General features: G+C 49.9%; 7 protein-coding genes across 7 annotated transcripts; 5 read left to right on the forward strand and 2 right to left on the reverse strand.

Moving 5' to 3' along the window:
* Positions 1 to 236: 236 nt before the first annotated feature.
* On the reverse strand, positions 237 to 1,201 carry N7481_004550 (SUR7/PalI family protein; the record flags this gene model as incomplete). The annotated part of the gene is made up of 4 exons (XM_057263769.1): positions 237 to 504; positions 565 to 747; positions 812 to 1,109; positions 1,189 to 1,201. The coding sequence occupies 4 exons, from the start codon at positions 1,199 to 1,201 to the stop codon at positions 237 to 239; spliced, it is 762 nt and encodes a 253-aa protein (XP_057125430.1).
* A 630-nt stretch (positions 1,202 to 1,831) lies between these two features.
* N7481_004551 (uncharacterized protein) lies at positions 1,832 to 3,062 on the forward strand (the record flags this gene model as incomplete). The annotated part of the gene is made up of 4 exons (XM_057263770.1): positions 1,832 to 1,897; positions 2,043 to 2,228; positions 2,295 to 2,635; positions 2,681 to 3,062. 4 exons carry the CDS (start codon positions 1,832 to 1,834, stop codon positions 3,060 to 3,062), a joined length of 975 nt encoding a protein of 324 aa, XP_057125431.1.
* A 1,587-nt stretch (positions 3,063 to 4,649) lies between these two features.
* On the forward strand, positions 4,650 to 7,149 carry N7481_004552 (tRNA methyltransferase RSM22; the record flags this gene model as incomplete). The annotated part of the gene is made up of 3 exons (XM_057263771.1): positions 4,650 to 6,065; positions 6,113 to 6,830; positions 6,902 to 7,149. 3 exons carry the CDS (start codon positions 4,650 to 4,652, stop codon positions 7,147 to 7,149), a joined length of 2,382 nt encoding a protein of 793 aa, XP_057125432.1.
* A 2,142-nt stretch (positions 7,150 to 9,291) lies between these two features.
* Positions 9,292 to 9,880, reverse strand: N7481_004553 (DASH complex subunit SPC19; the record flags this gene model as incomplete). The annotated part of the gene is made up of 2 exons (XM_057263772.1): positions 9,292 to 9,684; positions 9,749 to 9,880. The coding sequence occupies 2 exons, from the start codon at positions 9,878 to 9,880 to the stop codon at positions 9,292 to 9,294; spliced, it is 525 nt and encodes a 174-aa protein (XP_057125433.1).
* Positions 9,881 to 10,131: 251 nt separating this feature from the next.
* N7481_004554 (F1F0 ATP synthase subunit i) lies at positions 10,132 to 10,674 on the forward strand (the record flags this gene model as incomplete). The annotated part of the gene is made up of 4 exons (XM_057263773.1): positions 10,132 to 10,168; positions 10,257 to 10,286; positions 10,427 to 10,477; positions 10,568 to 10,674. 4 exons carry the CDS (start codon positions 10,132 to 10,134, stop codon positions 10,672 to 10,674), a joined length of 225 nt encoding a protein of 74 aa, XP_057125434.1.
* Positions 10,675 to 11,385: 711 nt separating this feature from the next.
* N7481_004555 (mitochondrial 37S ribosomal protein uS14m) lies at positions 11,386 to 11,909 on the forward strand (the record flags this gene model as incomplete). The annotated part of the gene is made up of 3 exons (XM_057263774.1): positions 11,386 to 11,504; positions 11,609 to 11,780; positions 11,847 to 11,909. 3 exons carry the CDS (start codon positions 11,386 to 11,388, stop codon positions 11,907 to 11,909), a joined length of 354 nt encoding a protein of 117 aa, XP_057125435.1.
* Positions 11,910 to 12,311: 402 nt separating this feature from the next.
* On the forward strand, positions 12,312 to 13,833 carry N7481_004556 (uncharacterized protein; the record flags this gene model as incomplete). Its single annotated transcript, XM_057263775.1, has 4 exons — positions 12,312 to 12,379; positions 12,435 to 12,550; positions 12,602 to 13,183; positions 13,250 to 13,833. The coding sequence occupies 4 exons, from the start codon at positions 12,312 to 12,314 to the stop codon at positions 13,831 to 13,833; spliced, it is 1,350 nt and encodes a 449-aa protein (XP_057125436.1).
* Between the last annotated feature and the right edge of the window lie 253 nt (positions 13,834 to 14,086).

Consider the following 14,086-nt stretch of genomic DNA (forward strand, 5'->3'; position numbering starts at 1 on the left):
AACAAGGCAAAGACAAGGCGAGAGAAATCGCCCAGAGAATCGGCACTCGAAGGGATATCAGCGCAGTGCAAAATCGTGTACGGCGAGAAAGAGAAGACGGGACGTTGAATAGATCGAGGGTATCAACGTGCGTGGTTGGCGTCAGGTTAGTCGCTTCTTTGTAACAAATGAAGCAACTTTTGTTTAAGCGACGGAGTGGGAACCTACAACTCCGGCCTGGGGATGTGCACATACGCTTAAGCAGCTCCGGTGGCGTAGGATTCCTTTTCCTTCTTCTGGCTTCGCACACTGTTGGATCGGGCGGAGTTGAAGAATCCGCGACGGCGCTCCTTGCGCCCACTGTAGCCATCGTCCTTGCGGCCAACCGCACCGCCGAGGCAGTACATCAGGCAAGAGAGAAACAGACAGACGCTCGCAGTCCACATGAAAGCGAAAGCCTTGACACCGAGCTTGGAGCCTTGGCCATTGCTCGTGAAGCCATCCCGGGCCTGCACAAAGACAGCACTAGATACAGAGTCAGCATGGAAGGTTGGAAATTGTAGTTGATGGGGAATTGAAGCATACGTCATGAGGCAGGTAGTAATGACCTGGAAGGTCAATGCGAGCCAGGCGACAAATCCAGAGATATAGCTACCAATACGTGTGCACATGGCCAGAAAGCCAGTGAAAAGAGAAACCACGGCGAAGAACAGACCAATAATAATAAAGGGGAACATGAAGCGAGTCATCAGGAAGTAGTGACTTGTGCTATAGGGGTCATAAGGTGTCAGCGGAAAATCTCACCACGGGTAAAGCTGTTCATTTGACCTACCCAATAAATCGCGAAGGCACATTATCCGTGGTATTGAAGTTGCGGTGGCTTGGAGGGTCGAATGGGAAGGCTGGGTGCGAACTGCCACAGTCATTCTTACCACCATCTGTCACTCCGCATAGACTCCAGAAGGTCCAGCGCGAGAGAGGGGGTGCGCCTGGGATATTGCCCGTATCGGCTTGAAGGAAGTACACCTCATTGAGCGGAATGGAGTTGCGCGCGCCCGCCAGTAGTGTAAGGAAGATTAATAGAATCGCGCCGGCCATGAAAAACAGGCCCAAGAAGCCCAATGACGCTCCTGCAGAAAAAAGTGAATTAGTTTACGAGGAAGCTTTTCGGAAGACATCGATTCTTGATCGGGAACTGTTCACACGTACTGCTGAGGCCCATTGTGATCGATCTCTGAATTAGAGTCTTTGTAAATTGAGGGAGGTAGTTCTTTTTTCTTTCTTTGTTAGTGTGTGCAATAGCTTCAAAATTGGCGCCCAGAGGGATTGTTTTGATGCCCGAAGTTCCAATGGATTGAGATGAGGTGATGAAGCTGTGGGAGGGTCGAGGATCAAGGAGGGAGATAATCCAAGGGGAAGAAATGGAAGCTCGAAGGTAGAAAAGTACTGCAAGATGAGCCAGGCAGCCGGCGTATCCGGGCGAACCCTCTTCCCTCTGCCTGATATAAGGACAGCTCCTCATAGATCACAAATCGTGAGGATCATCGACGTCATGCTTGCACCTGATCGGCTAGCTGTTCTGGGTTAGCGTGCACTCTAACTCGACGCTAGTCCCCGCAAAGGTTAGCCTCCCTTCGTCCATGACGAGCATTGGCTCGGTCACCTCACAACTCACGCCCACCGACGTTGCAGCTCCCCTCTGGACTTCCCCCATGGTGCAGCTGCAAGCCCCATCAGTGACGTGGATCAAAACTCTTTTGCCTTGCCCTTGCTCGTGTCGAAATCTTGATCCCGTGTAAGGTTAGTTCTCTTCACGTTGCTTCCTATTACCGCCTTACCGCACCGCACCGCCATGGCGACTTGGGCATATCCCCCACTGCCGCCCGACCGGTTGAACCGAGAGGCGGATTCCGCATTGGTACGTTGAAGAAAAGTGGCCCTTCTCAAAACCTGCGGCGATCTACAATTCTCGGCCCTGGTTGGCCCTCACAGAATCAAAGAAGGATCGCCTCAAGGATCAGACCATCCCGGTGGAGCTGTTGGCCAACTTCCTCATTTTTTAGGCTCGGGAGCTTCAGTGGCTACTGCAATCGCTACAGGAATCGCTCTCCTCTTTGAAGGAAGGTCTCCAAGAGTGCGCCGCCCTCCTCGCGCCCCAGGAACCAGGGTCAACCCTGGTCCTCTCCTCAGTACGATCTGAAAATGTCAAGGGCTTTGTGACACGGGTTGGGACGAAGCTAGTCAAAGGAGTAGGTCTATCTTTCCTTCGCAGTGCCAGTTCGGCCGTATGCTAAAATAATCTTGCTATCAAACAGGATGTTCAGCTCCGACTACAATCACTACCCCCTCCACGCGGTTCCCCTAGCACCCGCCTGACCCTCTCACAATCCCCCGAGGCTCCCGATTTGGTACTTCAACAGCTCGTGTCGGTCCGAAACCTAGTCAATCAGAGCTTGGATATTGTCGACGTGAGCACATATACGGGGGACCCCCACGATGCAGGGTTTATCTTCAGTCAGCTGCATCTCTTGCACGAAACCATCAACGAAGCGCGGCAGATGCTGAAGGGCGACGGGAACGTGCGGGGCAACTGGTGGGAGACTAGTGTCTCTGATAATGTAGGTTCATCCCTTCATCCCTCGATATATGGTCGATTGTATGCCCTGAGAAACACCTAGCTAATGCATTTCCTACATGGCAGATGTTTGACCCTCCCCCCTCCACCCAACCTGTCATTTCACCTCTCCATTGCAGACTCTGCGTTAATTCTTCTGGTTCGTACACTTGAAAGCAATACCGTAGCGCAAGCTCCATCGGCATTCGCCTCAGACATCTCTTTGACCGGGTTCTCCCTGCGGGATCGACTATTTGGCAGTAAACAACGGGCGCATGACGAAGCAGGCGATGTGTTCATGTGGAAAGGTGACGAGGTTCACGTCCGAGAAAAGATCCGAGTTGAAAGTCAAGATCCTAGCCTCATGTCAGTGATGGCCAAATTGACGGCCCTAGAACATGAGGTGATGCGCTGGGTCGGCGCATTACGGGTGCTCATGGGCAACGACGACACGGAGAGCGAGGTCTAAGAAATCAACTTATAGATACCCATAGTGATTCCGGTTGGAGAATATATCCTAGATTATGTAGCCTTCGAAAAGGGGATCTACTCCATATTTTATTGGCTCTAATTATTACACCCTTCCTGTTCAACTGTATTTCTGCCCATTCTACTCACGGCATGATGTGCTGCACTTTGTTCCCGCATTATATCGTTCATGAGAAATGTAATACTACCCAGTCACCTTGCAAGCCCCTTCCCAATGAATGCGCCGATACATTGTATGTTCCCAATAGACTCGCGGCTAAGATTAAGCTTACTAGTAATTGCACGCACCTGAGGTTGGCCCGACATCACTTGCTCCGTAATGACGCTCCACTTGGCAATCTAATTTGGTAGTATTTCTTTCTCCAGCACAACCTGTTCCCCGATTTGAGTATGCTTTCAAATGATGTTGTTGAAATTTAGCAAAAGGGCAATCGTGATGTGACCGCAGTCACATAGCTTCAAAAAGAAATATGTACAGCACTGTACATAGATCGGCATGATTAGCTGGCCAACTTTTACGTCATCCCCCCTTCGCCACCACACTGGCACCAAACAAGATAAGTAGGGTCCATCGTGGGGTTGGAGGTACTCGCATTAAATACAGCTACGAAGCCCATCTTATGGGGAGACTTAATACCAAACAACTATGTCTGGAATCCTTCGCGTAGACCCTCAGCCCTTGGAAAGTTTCGGCGATGGATATGAGAGAGGGTCTATCAAACAGCGCCAGAACTCGGAGAAGGCGCGCCAAATCGGAACACACACAGATGAGAAGAAGAGTGAGAATAAAGAACCCATTTAATGCCGGTACGAAAGTTGAATTGACTTAATATTAGGGGAAACCACTGCATGGCCAAAGTCAGCAAACTCGATGTATACGAAAGGAAGTGACTTGGAAAAAGAAGAGAGTCATCGGCTGAAACATACCACGGAGAACGATGAGCCGAATGGCCAAAGAAATGAACTCCCACAGGAGGGTGGACAGAAAGATAGAGCCAAAGAAGGCAATTAGTACGTGTTACAATAGCGCCAGGACTTGGTTCGGCTAACTAACTAAATGATAGACACGCTTAACTTAAATGGAGAGGATCAATTGAACGAGGGAAAGGATTTAATGAATTGAATTAAACGAATTGAAGTATGGCTTAGAAAAGCTACAGATATTCAATCACTCATGTTTTCTCGCCGACTGCCTTAGGCGATCGATGCGTGATCTCCTCCGTCTTGGAACTATGTATCACCATATCCTGCGTACAACTAATAGGCATCTCGGCTCAAAACCTCAGCCATATAGGTAAGATAATTTCAATCGCATATTTATACACCACCATAAAATCACTAGTACTACCCCAATCTCCTGCTTTGAAACAACCCTTTTGAATACTCGTATGTAACACTAGTATAAGTGGAGTCAACCGAATCCATCTGGATCTGCTGGCCGCCCGCTTGGCCAATCAGCAGGGAGCAGTTTGTGATGGCTTGGCATCAATTTTCTGGAGCTTCCGCCCGGCTCGGAATTTATTTCTAGTCTCCCATCTCAACTCAACCCCAGCTTTAGTCCAGCAAGATGTTGTCTGGCTCTTCAGCATCTAGAGCCAGTCACCCGCATGCGCGGCATCTGCTGCGCCCGCCAGTCTCGGGCCCAGCTGTATCGCGACCATCCCGCGAAGTTGTAGGTTGGATCGCGCCGCAGCAGAAACGAAGCTTTGCACAGAGAAGGTTACTGCCGAATGCACCTATGCCACTTCCATTCCAAACAAAGCGACACGGTTTCCCTCCCATCCAGTCAATGTCTGGACAGAGGCTTTCGTCTTCCACAGCCGCACCTCAACCCGAGTCGACAGAACCCGGCGGAACCGAAGCAATTAACGCCCTTATCGAGCGCATCAACGAGAATGAAGACCAGATGGCACAACTCATGGATGAGTTAGACTTGATGGAAGAGGCAGAAGACGCCGATGGGCTCGAAGAACCCCTTACTATTGATGGAGAGGAATACACTCTCGAGTCTTGGGTGCAGATGGTCCGTCAGCAGTTTGGAGATACTGTCCCTGATGGCGCTCTGAATGACGAGGAACTCCAGTTGTATACATCGCTGTATGGAGAGCCAAATATCAGGGAATTGGCAGACGAGGACATCCCGGAAGACGAGAATGACTCCGATCGCCTGTTCCGCGAGGATGGACAGGGCGGCTGGGAGGAGATCGAGTTTGAACAACCCGCGGAATCTCAAGATGATACTCCAGTTGTGTACGATATGGATGCGAGTCCGGTATTGGAGGAAACGATTGCCATGCAGCGAACACGGGAAGTGGCCGAGCAACTCGGCGGCGAGGTTATGATGGAACAGTTTGTGAATGAGGCGGTCCCTGACTCTGCTCCACGATCCCATCCCCTGACCCGTGAAGGAAAGTTTGAGACAGAGCCCGGCACAATCAACTTGCCGAAGAAGACTGTGACGGGTCCTATCTCTATAATCCTCTCGGAGTTTTCCAACAAACATATTGCCGATACTGCCCATCGCCTGTTCGGTGGCCCTGGCCTGCCTAATTCGACTACAACACCTCCCCCACGAGCACAATTACCCCAACTTCCCATTCCTATCAGTGCATCGCAGCACCACATGGGAGAAATGGAAGCCAACGCTTATCTTGCGGCCTTATACCCTGGTATATACGCTTCGGTACTCTGTGTTCTCGTGGAAGTTCGAAAGCGCTTGGGAACTGATTGGATCCGCAAACTCATTTCTCAGGAAGGTGGTCCAAATGTTCTTGATGCTAGTGGTGGTGGTGCCGGCATATTGGCCTGGAGGGATATCATTCGGGCAGAATATCAACTTATGGTTCCTGATCACCCTGAAGACGCACCCGTTCCTTACGGTCGCTCAACAGTATTGACCGGATCCGAGGCACTTCGTCTGCGTGCTAGTGCGATGCTTGATAACACGAGCTTCCTCCCCGGCTACCGGACTATCTTCATGTACGTGAGAAACCTACATTGGACGATTCGCGTGCTGCTCCCAAGCGAAAGCAGTACGATGTCATCATTGCGCCGCACTCCCTTCTTGGGTTTGAAGAGGACTACCAACGAAAGGAGTATGTAGAGAACCTGTGGCAACTCCTCAACCCGGATGGAGGTGTTCTCGTTCTGCTTGAGAAGGGCCGCCAGAAGGGTTTCGAATGCATCGCCGGTGCGCGTGAAATGCTACTCAAGCGCCACATTGCAAGCCCCAATTCGACCGAGTATGAGAATCCCCTTGACTCTCCCGACAGCAGTCGGACCGTTGAGAAGGAATCTGGTATGATTATTGCGCCCTGCACCAATCACTCGACGTGTCCCATGCACAACTCTGCGGGGCCCACAAAGGGCCGCAAAGACTATTGCCATTTTGAGCAACGATACATCCGACCCCCATTCTTACAACGCATAATGGGAGCCAAAGACCGCAACCATGAAGACATCAAATTCAGCTATATTGCAGTGCAAAGGGGTCAGGACTTGCGACAACAGCAAAATATTCAGCAGAATTCCGAGGTGACCGATGCGGCTTTCGAGGGATTTGAGCATCTTGATGAACCAACTAGCCCATTCCACCCGCTTTCACTGCCTCGCGCAGTTTACCCGCCGTTGAAACGTCGAGGCCATGTCATTTTTGACCTCTGCACACCGGCCGGAAAGATTGAGCGCTGGACTGTGCCCCGCTCTTACAGCCGTCAGGCGTATCGTGATGCGCGCAAGTCGCACTGGGGTGATTTGTGGGCACTGGGGGCCAAGACTCGCATTCCCGCAAATTGAACCTGGGCGAGAAACACGGTGAAGGCAAGAAGGAGCGTCTGGCTCGCCGGGCAGCAGATAAGGCTGCTTCTCGAGAGGTGGATGAAGAAGGAGACCTGGAGCGTGACGAGGAAGATGATGAATACCTCGATGAAGACGATGATCTATCGGACATCCCTGATATCCCTAAGCGGAATAAGGGGCAAAATATCCCAAGCTGGAAGAAGCATAATGATAAGAAGAAGCTTCGACAGGCGTACAAGCGCCGTGCGACCGCTGAGGACGCAGAATAAGCATGTTGCGAGGTTGGATCTTCTTTAACCTTATCAGCAGAAGGACATGTCATTGACCGGCGTTCATATTTGACTCTTAGATCATAGGCTTGTGATCTTGTAACATTACTAACAAACACCACGGGGCGGGCACTGACAATGGGGTCAGAGTTTCTGTACAATATTTGATGATCTTCGCACCAGACTACTACTGTAAATAATGTCTCTTCACTCAAGGCCAAGTGTAATCTCGCTCCAATAACTAGCAGTGCTAATAATAAATTTTCAAACTCTCGACCCATCATGATGGAATCGCTTTGTAATATAGGCTTTTACTGGGCACGTCTAGTTTCCTTGCCTGAAAAACCCAACCGGATCTCAGGGTCGGTTAACTTGGATTTGCACCGAAGATGAAACAACCGCCTCAGCAATCTAAATGATTCTGGGAGGAATTTTGATAACAGAGAAATTTCCATGCAATTGAAAAACGGAACTAAATAGAGTCTTAGCAAACGGAAGAACAGGAACAGGAACTTGGAAGAACTTGAAGGCTTGATAGTCCAAAATGCCATATCAGAACGGTGTTATACCTCTCTATTTGCACATTGGGCAGGCGGCCCTCTGCATCAACCACTCTACAATACAATCCGTGTGATACCTGTGTTTGCAAGCCAACTCAGCAAATATGCGACCTGGCCCAAAAGCCGTCTGACAGATTGGAAATGCCAATTGATTATCTGGATATCCTGCAGTCAGCGAGACCCGGCTCAGCTTTCTCCATATGACTGGGGTGTTCCGTGGTGCTTCGGTATCTTGATTTCGACTTGCGCGATCCCATTGAATGATACTTATCTCCAAACTCATAAGAAAAACCTCAGAATGCGTATCTATTGTCGCCCGCGTGGTGGCGTGCTCTTCTGATATCACAGTCTCGGCACCGGCCGAGTCTAAAAAGTTATCGATACTCAAGTAAATCATGTAGAGCAATGCATGAGTGGGAGGATACTCTATCCACAGAATTTTGGAGTCAGTGTCTCTAAGAGACCAGTGCCAATAAATTAGGGCATCATGGTCAACCTCATATGGTTGACTATGTTCAAGGACTAAATCTTCATCCCTATTGATATGATCCAAGATAAAATCTTGGTGAAGTCGGTCCTGTACACGAATGGCCTGTTCCCATCGTATAATAGCTATCTGCAATCGGTGAAAAAGGCGGCGAGTCTCTTCCATTGTAGACCCATCTAGTCGTACTAGTATATCGGATACTAGTAGAAGTCTCTCTATACCTCTGCAGAAGCTCAAAGCCAACACGGAATCTGGATGGAGGCTCATGATAGAATCCTGACATATCAAGCCGAAGTGAGTGTAAATAATATTTATGCTGAATAATTTGATACCCTTATTTTGGATGCGAAGAGAACGATACGAGCGGGGATAGCTATATTTATTCTTTTTCTGAGTATTGGACAACAGAAATAGACAAGAGTAATTTCTTTGTCCCATCTTTCTAGCTCGTATGATTCTCCCAACAAAAATGAGTTCAGCGCAATGTGAATGAGATGTAAAATTGTATTGATTCAGAGCCCAACGAATCCGGAATCGTGATGTACTTGAAAGGGTATGGTTGCGATGTTCAGTGTTCGCTGTAGAGAATAGCCGGGCGGAGGTAGCAAATGCTGCTTCAATGCTTGGAGGGTGTGCCACTGACGGAGACGCCCATTCTAGGACTGACAGGCTCCACAGTTCCGAGACAGAGAGCTGAAAAAACGCCCATCGCAATGGTGCGCAATAGACCAAATGCCGGAATGTACACCCAGCTTGATTTTTTAATCAAGTTGGCATAGTTCGAGCTGCAAAACGCTGCATAAGCTGAACGGGGTTGGACTGTGGGCTCATTACCATCCATGCGATCTTGAAGATTTCGCATAACATTGAAGGATAGAGTACAATGCCTCTCCTCTCAGAAGACCACGAGAGATGTATTCCAGGCGGCTCTTCAATTGAGACAGTCGGGCCAAATTGGTTTAATTGAAGTTTCCCAGGTGGCGGTCCGGTCTTTGGTGGCAAAAGGGAAATCTTTAGAAACCCCCAAAGAACAGGCTTGAGCTTTGTCGTTTCTCGCGGGTGATGGGATAGGTGCAAGTCAATCATGTCTCATCTTCATTGTGCGGCCATGCTCTTTCTCAGCTGGCGCTCACGCTGTGTGCTTTGCAACTCAAGTCGGTCAACAGCATACTTGAGACGTTCTTTCTTCTGCACAAGTCTGCGCAGCTCTGCTGCTTTGGAGGCAGCATTACCAGAACCCGCCAACTGACCCCGCGCATTGGTGCTGCTCTTGTTCTGATCCCGGGTGGCCGAAGATCGCCCTTCGGATCTTGAGGAAAGACGACCCTCCTGCAAGTCACATTTCGCTTTCAAACCTTCTTCGCGGCGTGACAGTCTTTCAACGTGGTTCGACGCTAGGGAGAGGAGGTGGGCAATACTCGGGGTGATTTCGTCAAGGAGAGACTGCTGAGCTTCGCGGAGGGTCGGTTCTGGGAGGAGCTCAAAGTGCTGCATTGAAGCTGGTTAGTCACGAATATATCCTTGTAGAAGCGCGTAACCCTATTCCTCATACCCGTGTTGTTTGGAGGACTTTGCACAAGCGGGGAAAATCATTGACGCCTGAGTCCAGGGTTGTGATTGAATTGTCGAGAAGTTGGAGCGATGACTGCAATGATGTGACCGATGCAGCGAGTGAGGAAGCCATGGTGCACGATATCGACAACGAAAAGGTGGGAGGTCAATAATTGCAGCCAGGTGTAACGTGCATTGTTTATGATTATGAGGGGGGAAACACACTCGGGTTAGATCGGTAAAGCAGCCACGGGTCCATACCCGAAACGGAATGGTGCGGACCGGGCAAACTCCCGCCAAACCTCACATCTCCTCTTCCTCCTGCACCACCTTAACCTCCCCCGCGAACACCGAATCCACCTCGCATTCGCACCGCCTCTCAATATGTCTCTCCTTGGAAAGAAGTTCCCCGGTCTCCTGGGTAAGTGACTGCACAAAATAGCCACGCCATGTCGCCGAGCAGCACGGTGAGAATGCGAGAACTCCAAGACTAACGCACCCGTTTATAGGCAAGCCCATGACTCCTTTCTTCGCCGCCGGTACGCTATCCATCTATTATTTATCCATGCCGTCATGACCCGGATCTGAATTGGAACTCAACATTCGATCTCTGGCCTTGACCGATGAACCCGCCCGTGAACCTACGTGAACCCCGTGTTCTAACAAGACTCCTTTCTAGGTGCCATCGTCCTGTACGGCGTCAACTCTCTGCAGAACGTTCTCTCCAACAGTAAGTGATCCCGTGGTCCTTTGAATACTCGTTTGGATTTTACCGGATACCCGCGCATGGAGACTCTTCTCGACTGTTATACTCGAAAAGCGAGCGGCCCGACAAAACCCTTTACTTACCATCGAAAATCAACAGCTGCCGAGTTCAAGAACGACCCTCGCAACCCCAACGCCAAGTCTGGTAACGCCGGCCACTAAATTATTGACCGATGTCGAAGCGCTGTGAGAAGCCACCTTGAGTGGCGTGAGTCGGGAGCAAATCGAGCCGATGCGACGGGCAAGGCGAATGAAGATATATTTGCACCTCGGTCACAGACCGCACTTGTTGTTTTTGAAGTTCGCGGGCAGTTTGCCCCTCTGTCCAAGCAAATAGAAGATACCCTGCTGGGTGACTTGGATCAATTCACAAGCTGTACCACTATTGCATTGCGCCTGTCGAGTGCCGGCCCCTTGAGTATGATTCTTCTTGGTTTGTCCGCTTACTGCTGTCCATCAGAATCTTCTGAGCCCAGTTTTATCGAGATACTGGTATTTCGAGCTTTGTAGATTGAGAATGTAGTCTTCCTTATGTCCGGCCACAATCCTAACACTTCAGGCTGAGGTCGTTTATACGGTTTATACGGGCTGAACCCCCCTACCCGTCGACTATCTAGAAAGATCGGAACCTGGAAGATATTCTCATATTTTTGTAAATCCCTACGCAGCCCTCCTTTATAGCTCAAGAGATGAAGGGTGAAATACTACGTACCTCTCTCTAGTCATGACTTCCGGACCATCGGCGTGGAAATCCTGATTGTACGCTAAACCCAATCAGGCAATCGTATCTTTTTGCCAACCACGCCGCTTCGACAGGGACTCTACCGTACTTCTCCAGATCGCCTGTCCTTTCTCCGACGAACAACCGCCAATATGTCGAAAATGGCGTCTATGTTCCGCCCTAAGAAGCTTGATCTCTCTGGGTTTGTCAACACCCGTTTAATCCGTGACCACAACAAGCGCAATGCCGTTGAACAGACCGAGCCCGAACGGTAAGCCACTCCGCGCATGACTGAAGGCTTGCTTTCTTCTCAGAATCCTTTCAAGGAAACCGATTAGCTTATCGTTGCTAACGTATTCTATTCTACCTTTCTAGCCAAGCGCTCCGCTACATGATCCGCAACACCAGTCTTCCCCAGCGAGTCCGCGCCCAGGCTCAGCTCCAGCTCTCCCAGATGCACGCCTACACCCGCCCAACCCAGATCAAGAACCGCTGTGTGGCCTCAGGAACTGCGCGTGCTGTCTTCCGTGACTTTAGAATCAACCGAGTGAGTGCCCCTTGCCGGAGTGGATGGTGTTCGTCCGTCAGTCTTGCTAACCCAGGCGTTTTACAGTTCCAATTCCGTATGCAGGCGCTTGCGGGTGAGCTTCCAGGAGTCAAGAAGGCCAGTTGGTAAGCTGGGGATGTGCGGGAGAACAATGTCAATATGAAAGTTTGGGTTGGCCGGGCTGTGCCATGGCGTTCTCGTCTTCGCTTCATTTGGAGCCTGTATAGTATGCAATACCATTAAAGATTTCTCTCTTTCTCTCTTTCAATTGGAGAAATAATCATCTTCACTTCTCATTTTTATGACTTCCGCTTTGAGGTGATAGCATATTCTCTCTTAGGGTTAGGTGACAGTTTGCTCTCATTCACAGCTTCCAACGCCAACCACAATCATTGAGGAAGGAGCGACTGCTTTGTGTCTCTTGCCTTCCACCACTACACATACACATACACATTCTCTCTCTCCCATTCCAGTGTGGCCCTCTCTCAATTTTCTTCTCAATTATCACACTCCACACTCACATCCAACACAATGTTCGTTTACCGGAACAAGGATCTCCCCAAGGATCCTTATTATCCCTCAGATCTAAAGAAGTTGGGGTAAGAACACATCCCACCTTACCACGGCCTCGCTTACAGATTGTTCATTCTTCAGGTACTTCGTCACCGAGAACGACCAAATCCGTAAGATCGGCGACCCAGAAGCGGGTTTCCAATACAAGATCAACCGAAATGACCGCTTCAACGTCAAAAGCCGCGAGGCAATGAATGGTACGACTGGGAGAATCTGCGTATGCGTATGATTCTGACTAATTTCTACAGATTGTATCCGCGAGTTGATAATCACACGTCTACATGACGCCGGGCTTGAAGATATGCGTTTGCCCCTTCGTGAAAAGGCCGATGGACAGATTGTTCAAAGTCGCCCCGACGAAGCACATGTGCCCATTATGGTATCTGGAAATCTCCGCACGGCCTCTCGCATCATCGTTGTGTTTGGAGAGCCGGTACAAGACTTCGGGGTCTGGGCTTACCGAATCATCGGCCAAGACAAAATCAACAAGGGCTCTGCCGTTGACTTTGCGAGAGCGGTCCTAGGAGAAGATGACAACAAAACAGGCAATGCACTCATTCTGGCAAACACTGGCCAGTTACTTTGGAATTGCCTCTACTCTCGTGCCGTGACAAATATCACCTGGGCTTCTCTTCCTCGTCCTGCCGGAAACTGGGGGCCACCAGCCATGAGTTGGCGCACCAAGATCCCCGGTAACAACGATTGGAGAGAACACATTCACCATGTCTTCAACAAGGTTCTTCGGCCGTGCATCCGTGAGAACACTCGCATTGATATTATCGGCGTGTCGGAGGGAGGGTTAGGCGCAATTGAATACCTTGAGGCCAACTGTAAGTGAAATATCCACTGGGAAAAACGGGCCAGTCTCAACTTCCTTCGTGCTAAATATGAGCTAGGGGAAACCTGGCGTCCTTTTATCTCCGGAATTTGCCTGGGTGATCCTCTCCAGAGCACTTCGGCCGATATTGACATGAGCACTTTGGCCGATCCGAAATCATTCACAGCCTTCCTGTCTGCTCGATGCCGGGGATACGTGATGTCCGATGAAGAATTGGGCACCCGCCATTCAGGCTATCGCTCGCATGGATGCAACTGTTACTCTTCGGGAGAGTCTTGCTACACTGAATGCATCCTCCCAAGTGCATGGCGTGACATGCTCCACTGGCTCGATATGCTTTACGAGGATCCTACTTACGAGGAACAAATCATGATCATCGGACGGGACCTGGATGAGAATATCAAGCAAGACCTGGATAAATTGAATGTGGCGAGTGAAGAGGATGAAGCTCCCAGGGCCACTCACGAGGACAGCCAAGAGGATGGAGGTGAGGGTGAAAAGGAAGATGAAAAGGAAGGTGAAAAGGATGCCCAACAGAACACTGGTGGGGCTGCAAAGGCACATGCGAAGAGATTTAGCTCTCTGGAGAAGATTACTGAGCAGTGCGAGGATGAGGACGAAGTGAGCGAGGAAAAACCCTAGGAATAGACCATCTAGCGGTCGATTCCCTCGGTAAGAGAACGGCCATCCTGATTCACCACGGTACCAATCTGGCAACAAACGAAAGGACAGGCTTTAGGAATGGATTTCCCGAACTAGGACTAGATAAGTGGATGGACAGTGGCAGTTGCTAATATCTGGAGATATGGGTTTAGGCCTTATGGTTGAAGGGGTATCGGGCATAAGGTAAGGTGTGGTGCAGATGGAAGTAGCAAGTATTTCCTTATTTTCTCAG

The sequence above is a fragment of the Penicillium waksmanii genome (assembly GCF_028829765.1).
Source record: "Penicillium waksmanii strain IBT 27052 chromosome Unknown utg000004l:1.0-5674109.0:1.0-5678898.0, whole genome shotgun sequence".
Taxonomy (NCBI): domain Eukaryota; kingdom Fungi; phylum Ascomycota; class Eurotiomycetes; order Eurotiales; family Aspergillaceae; genus Penicillium; species Penicillium waksmanii.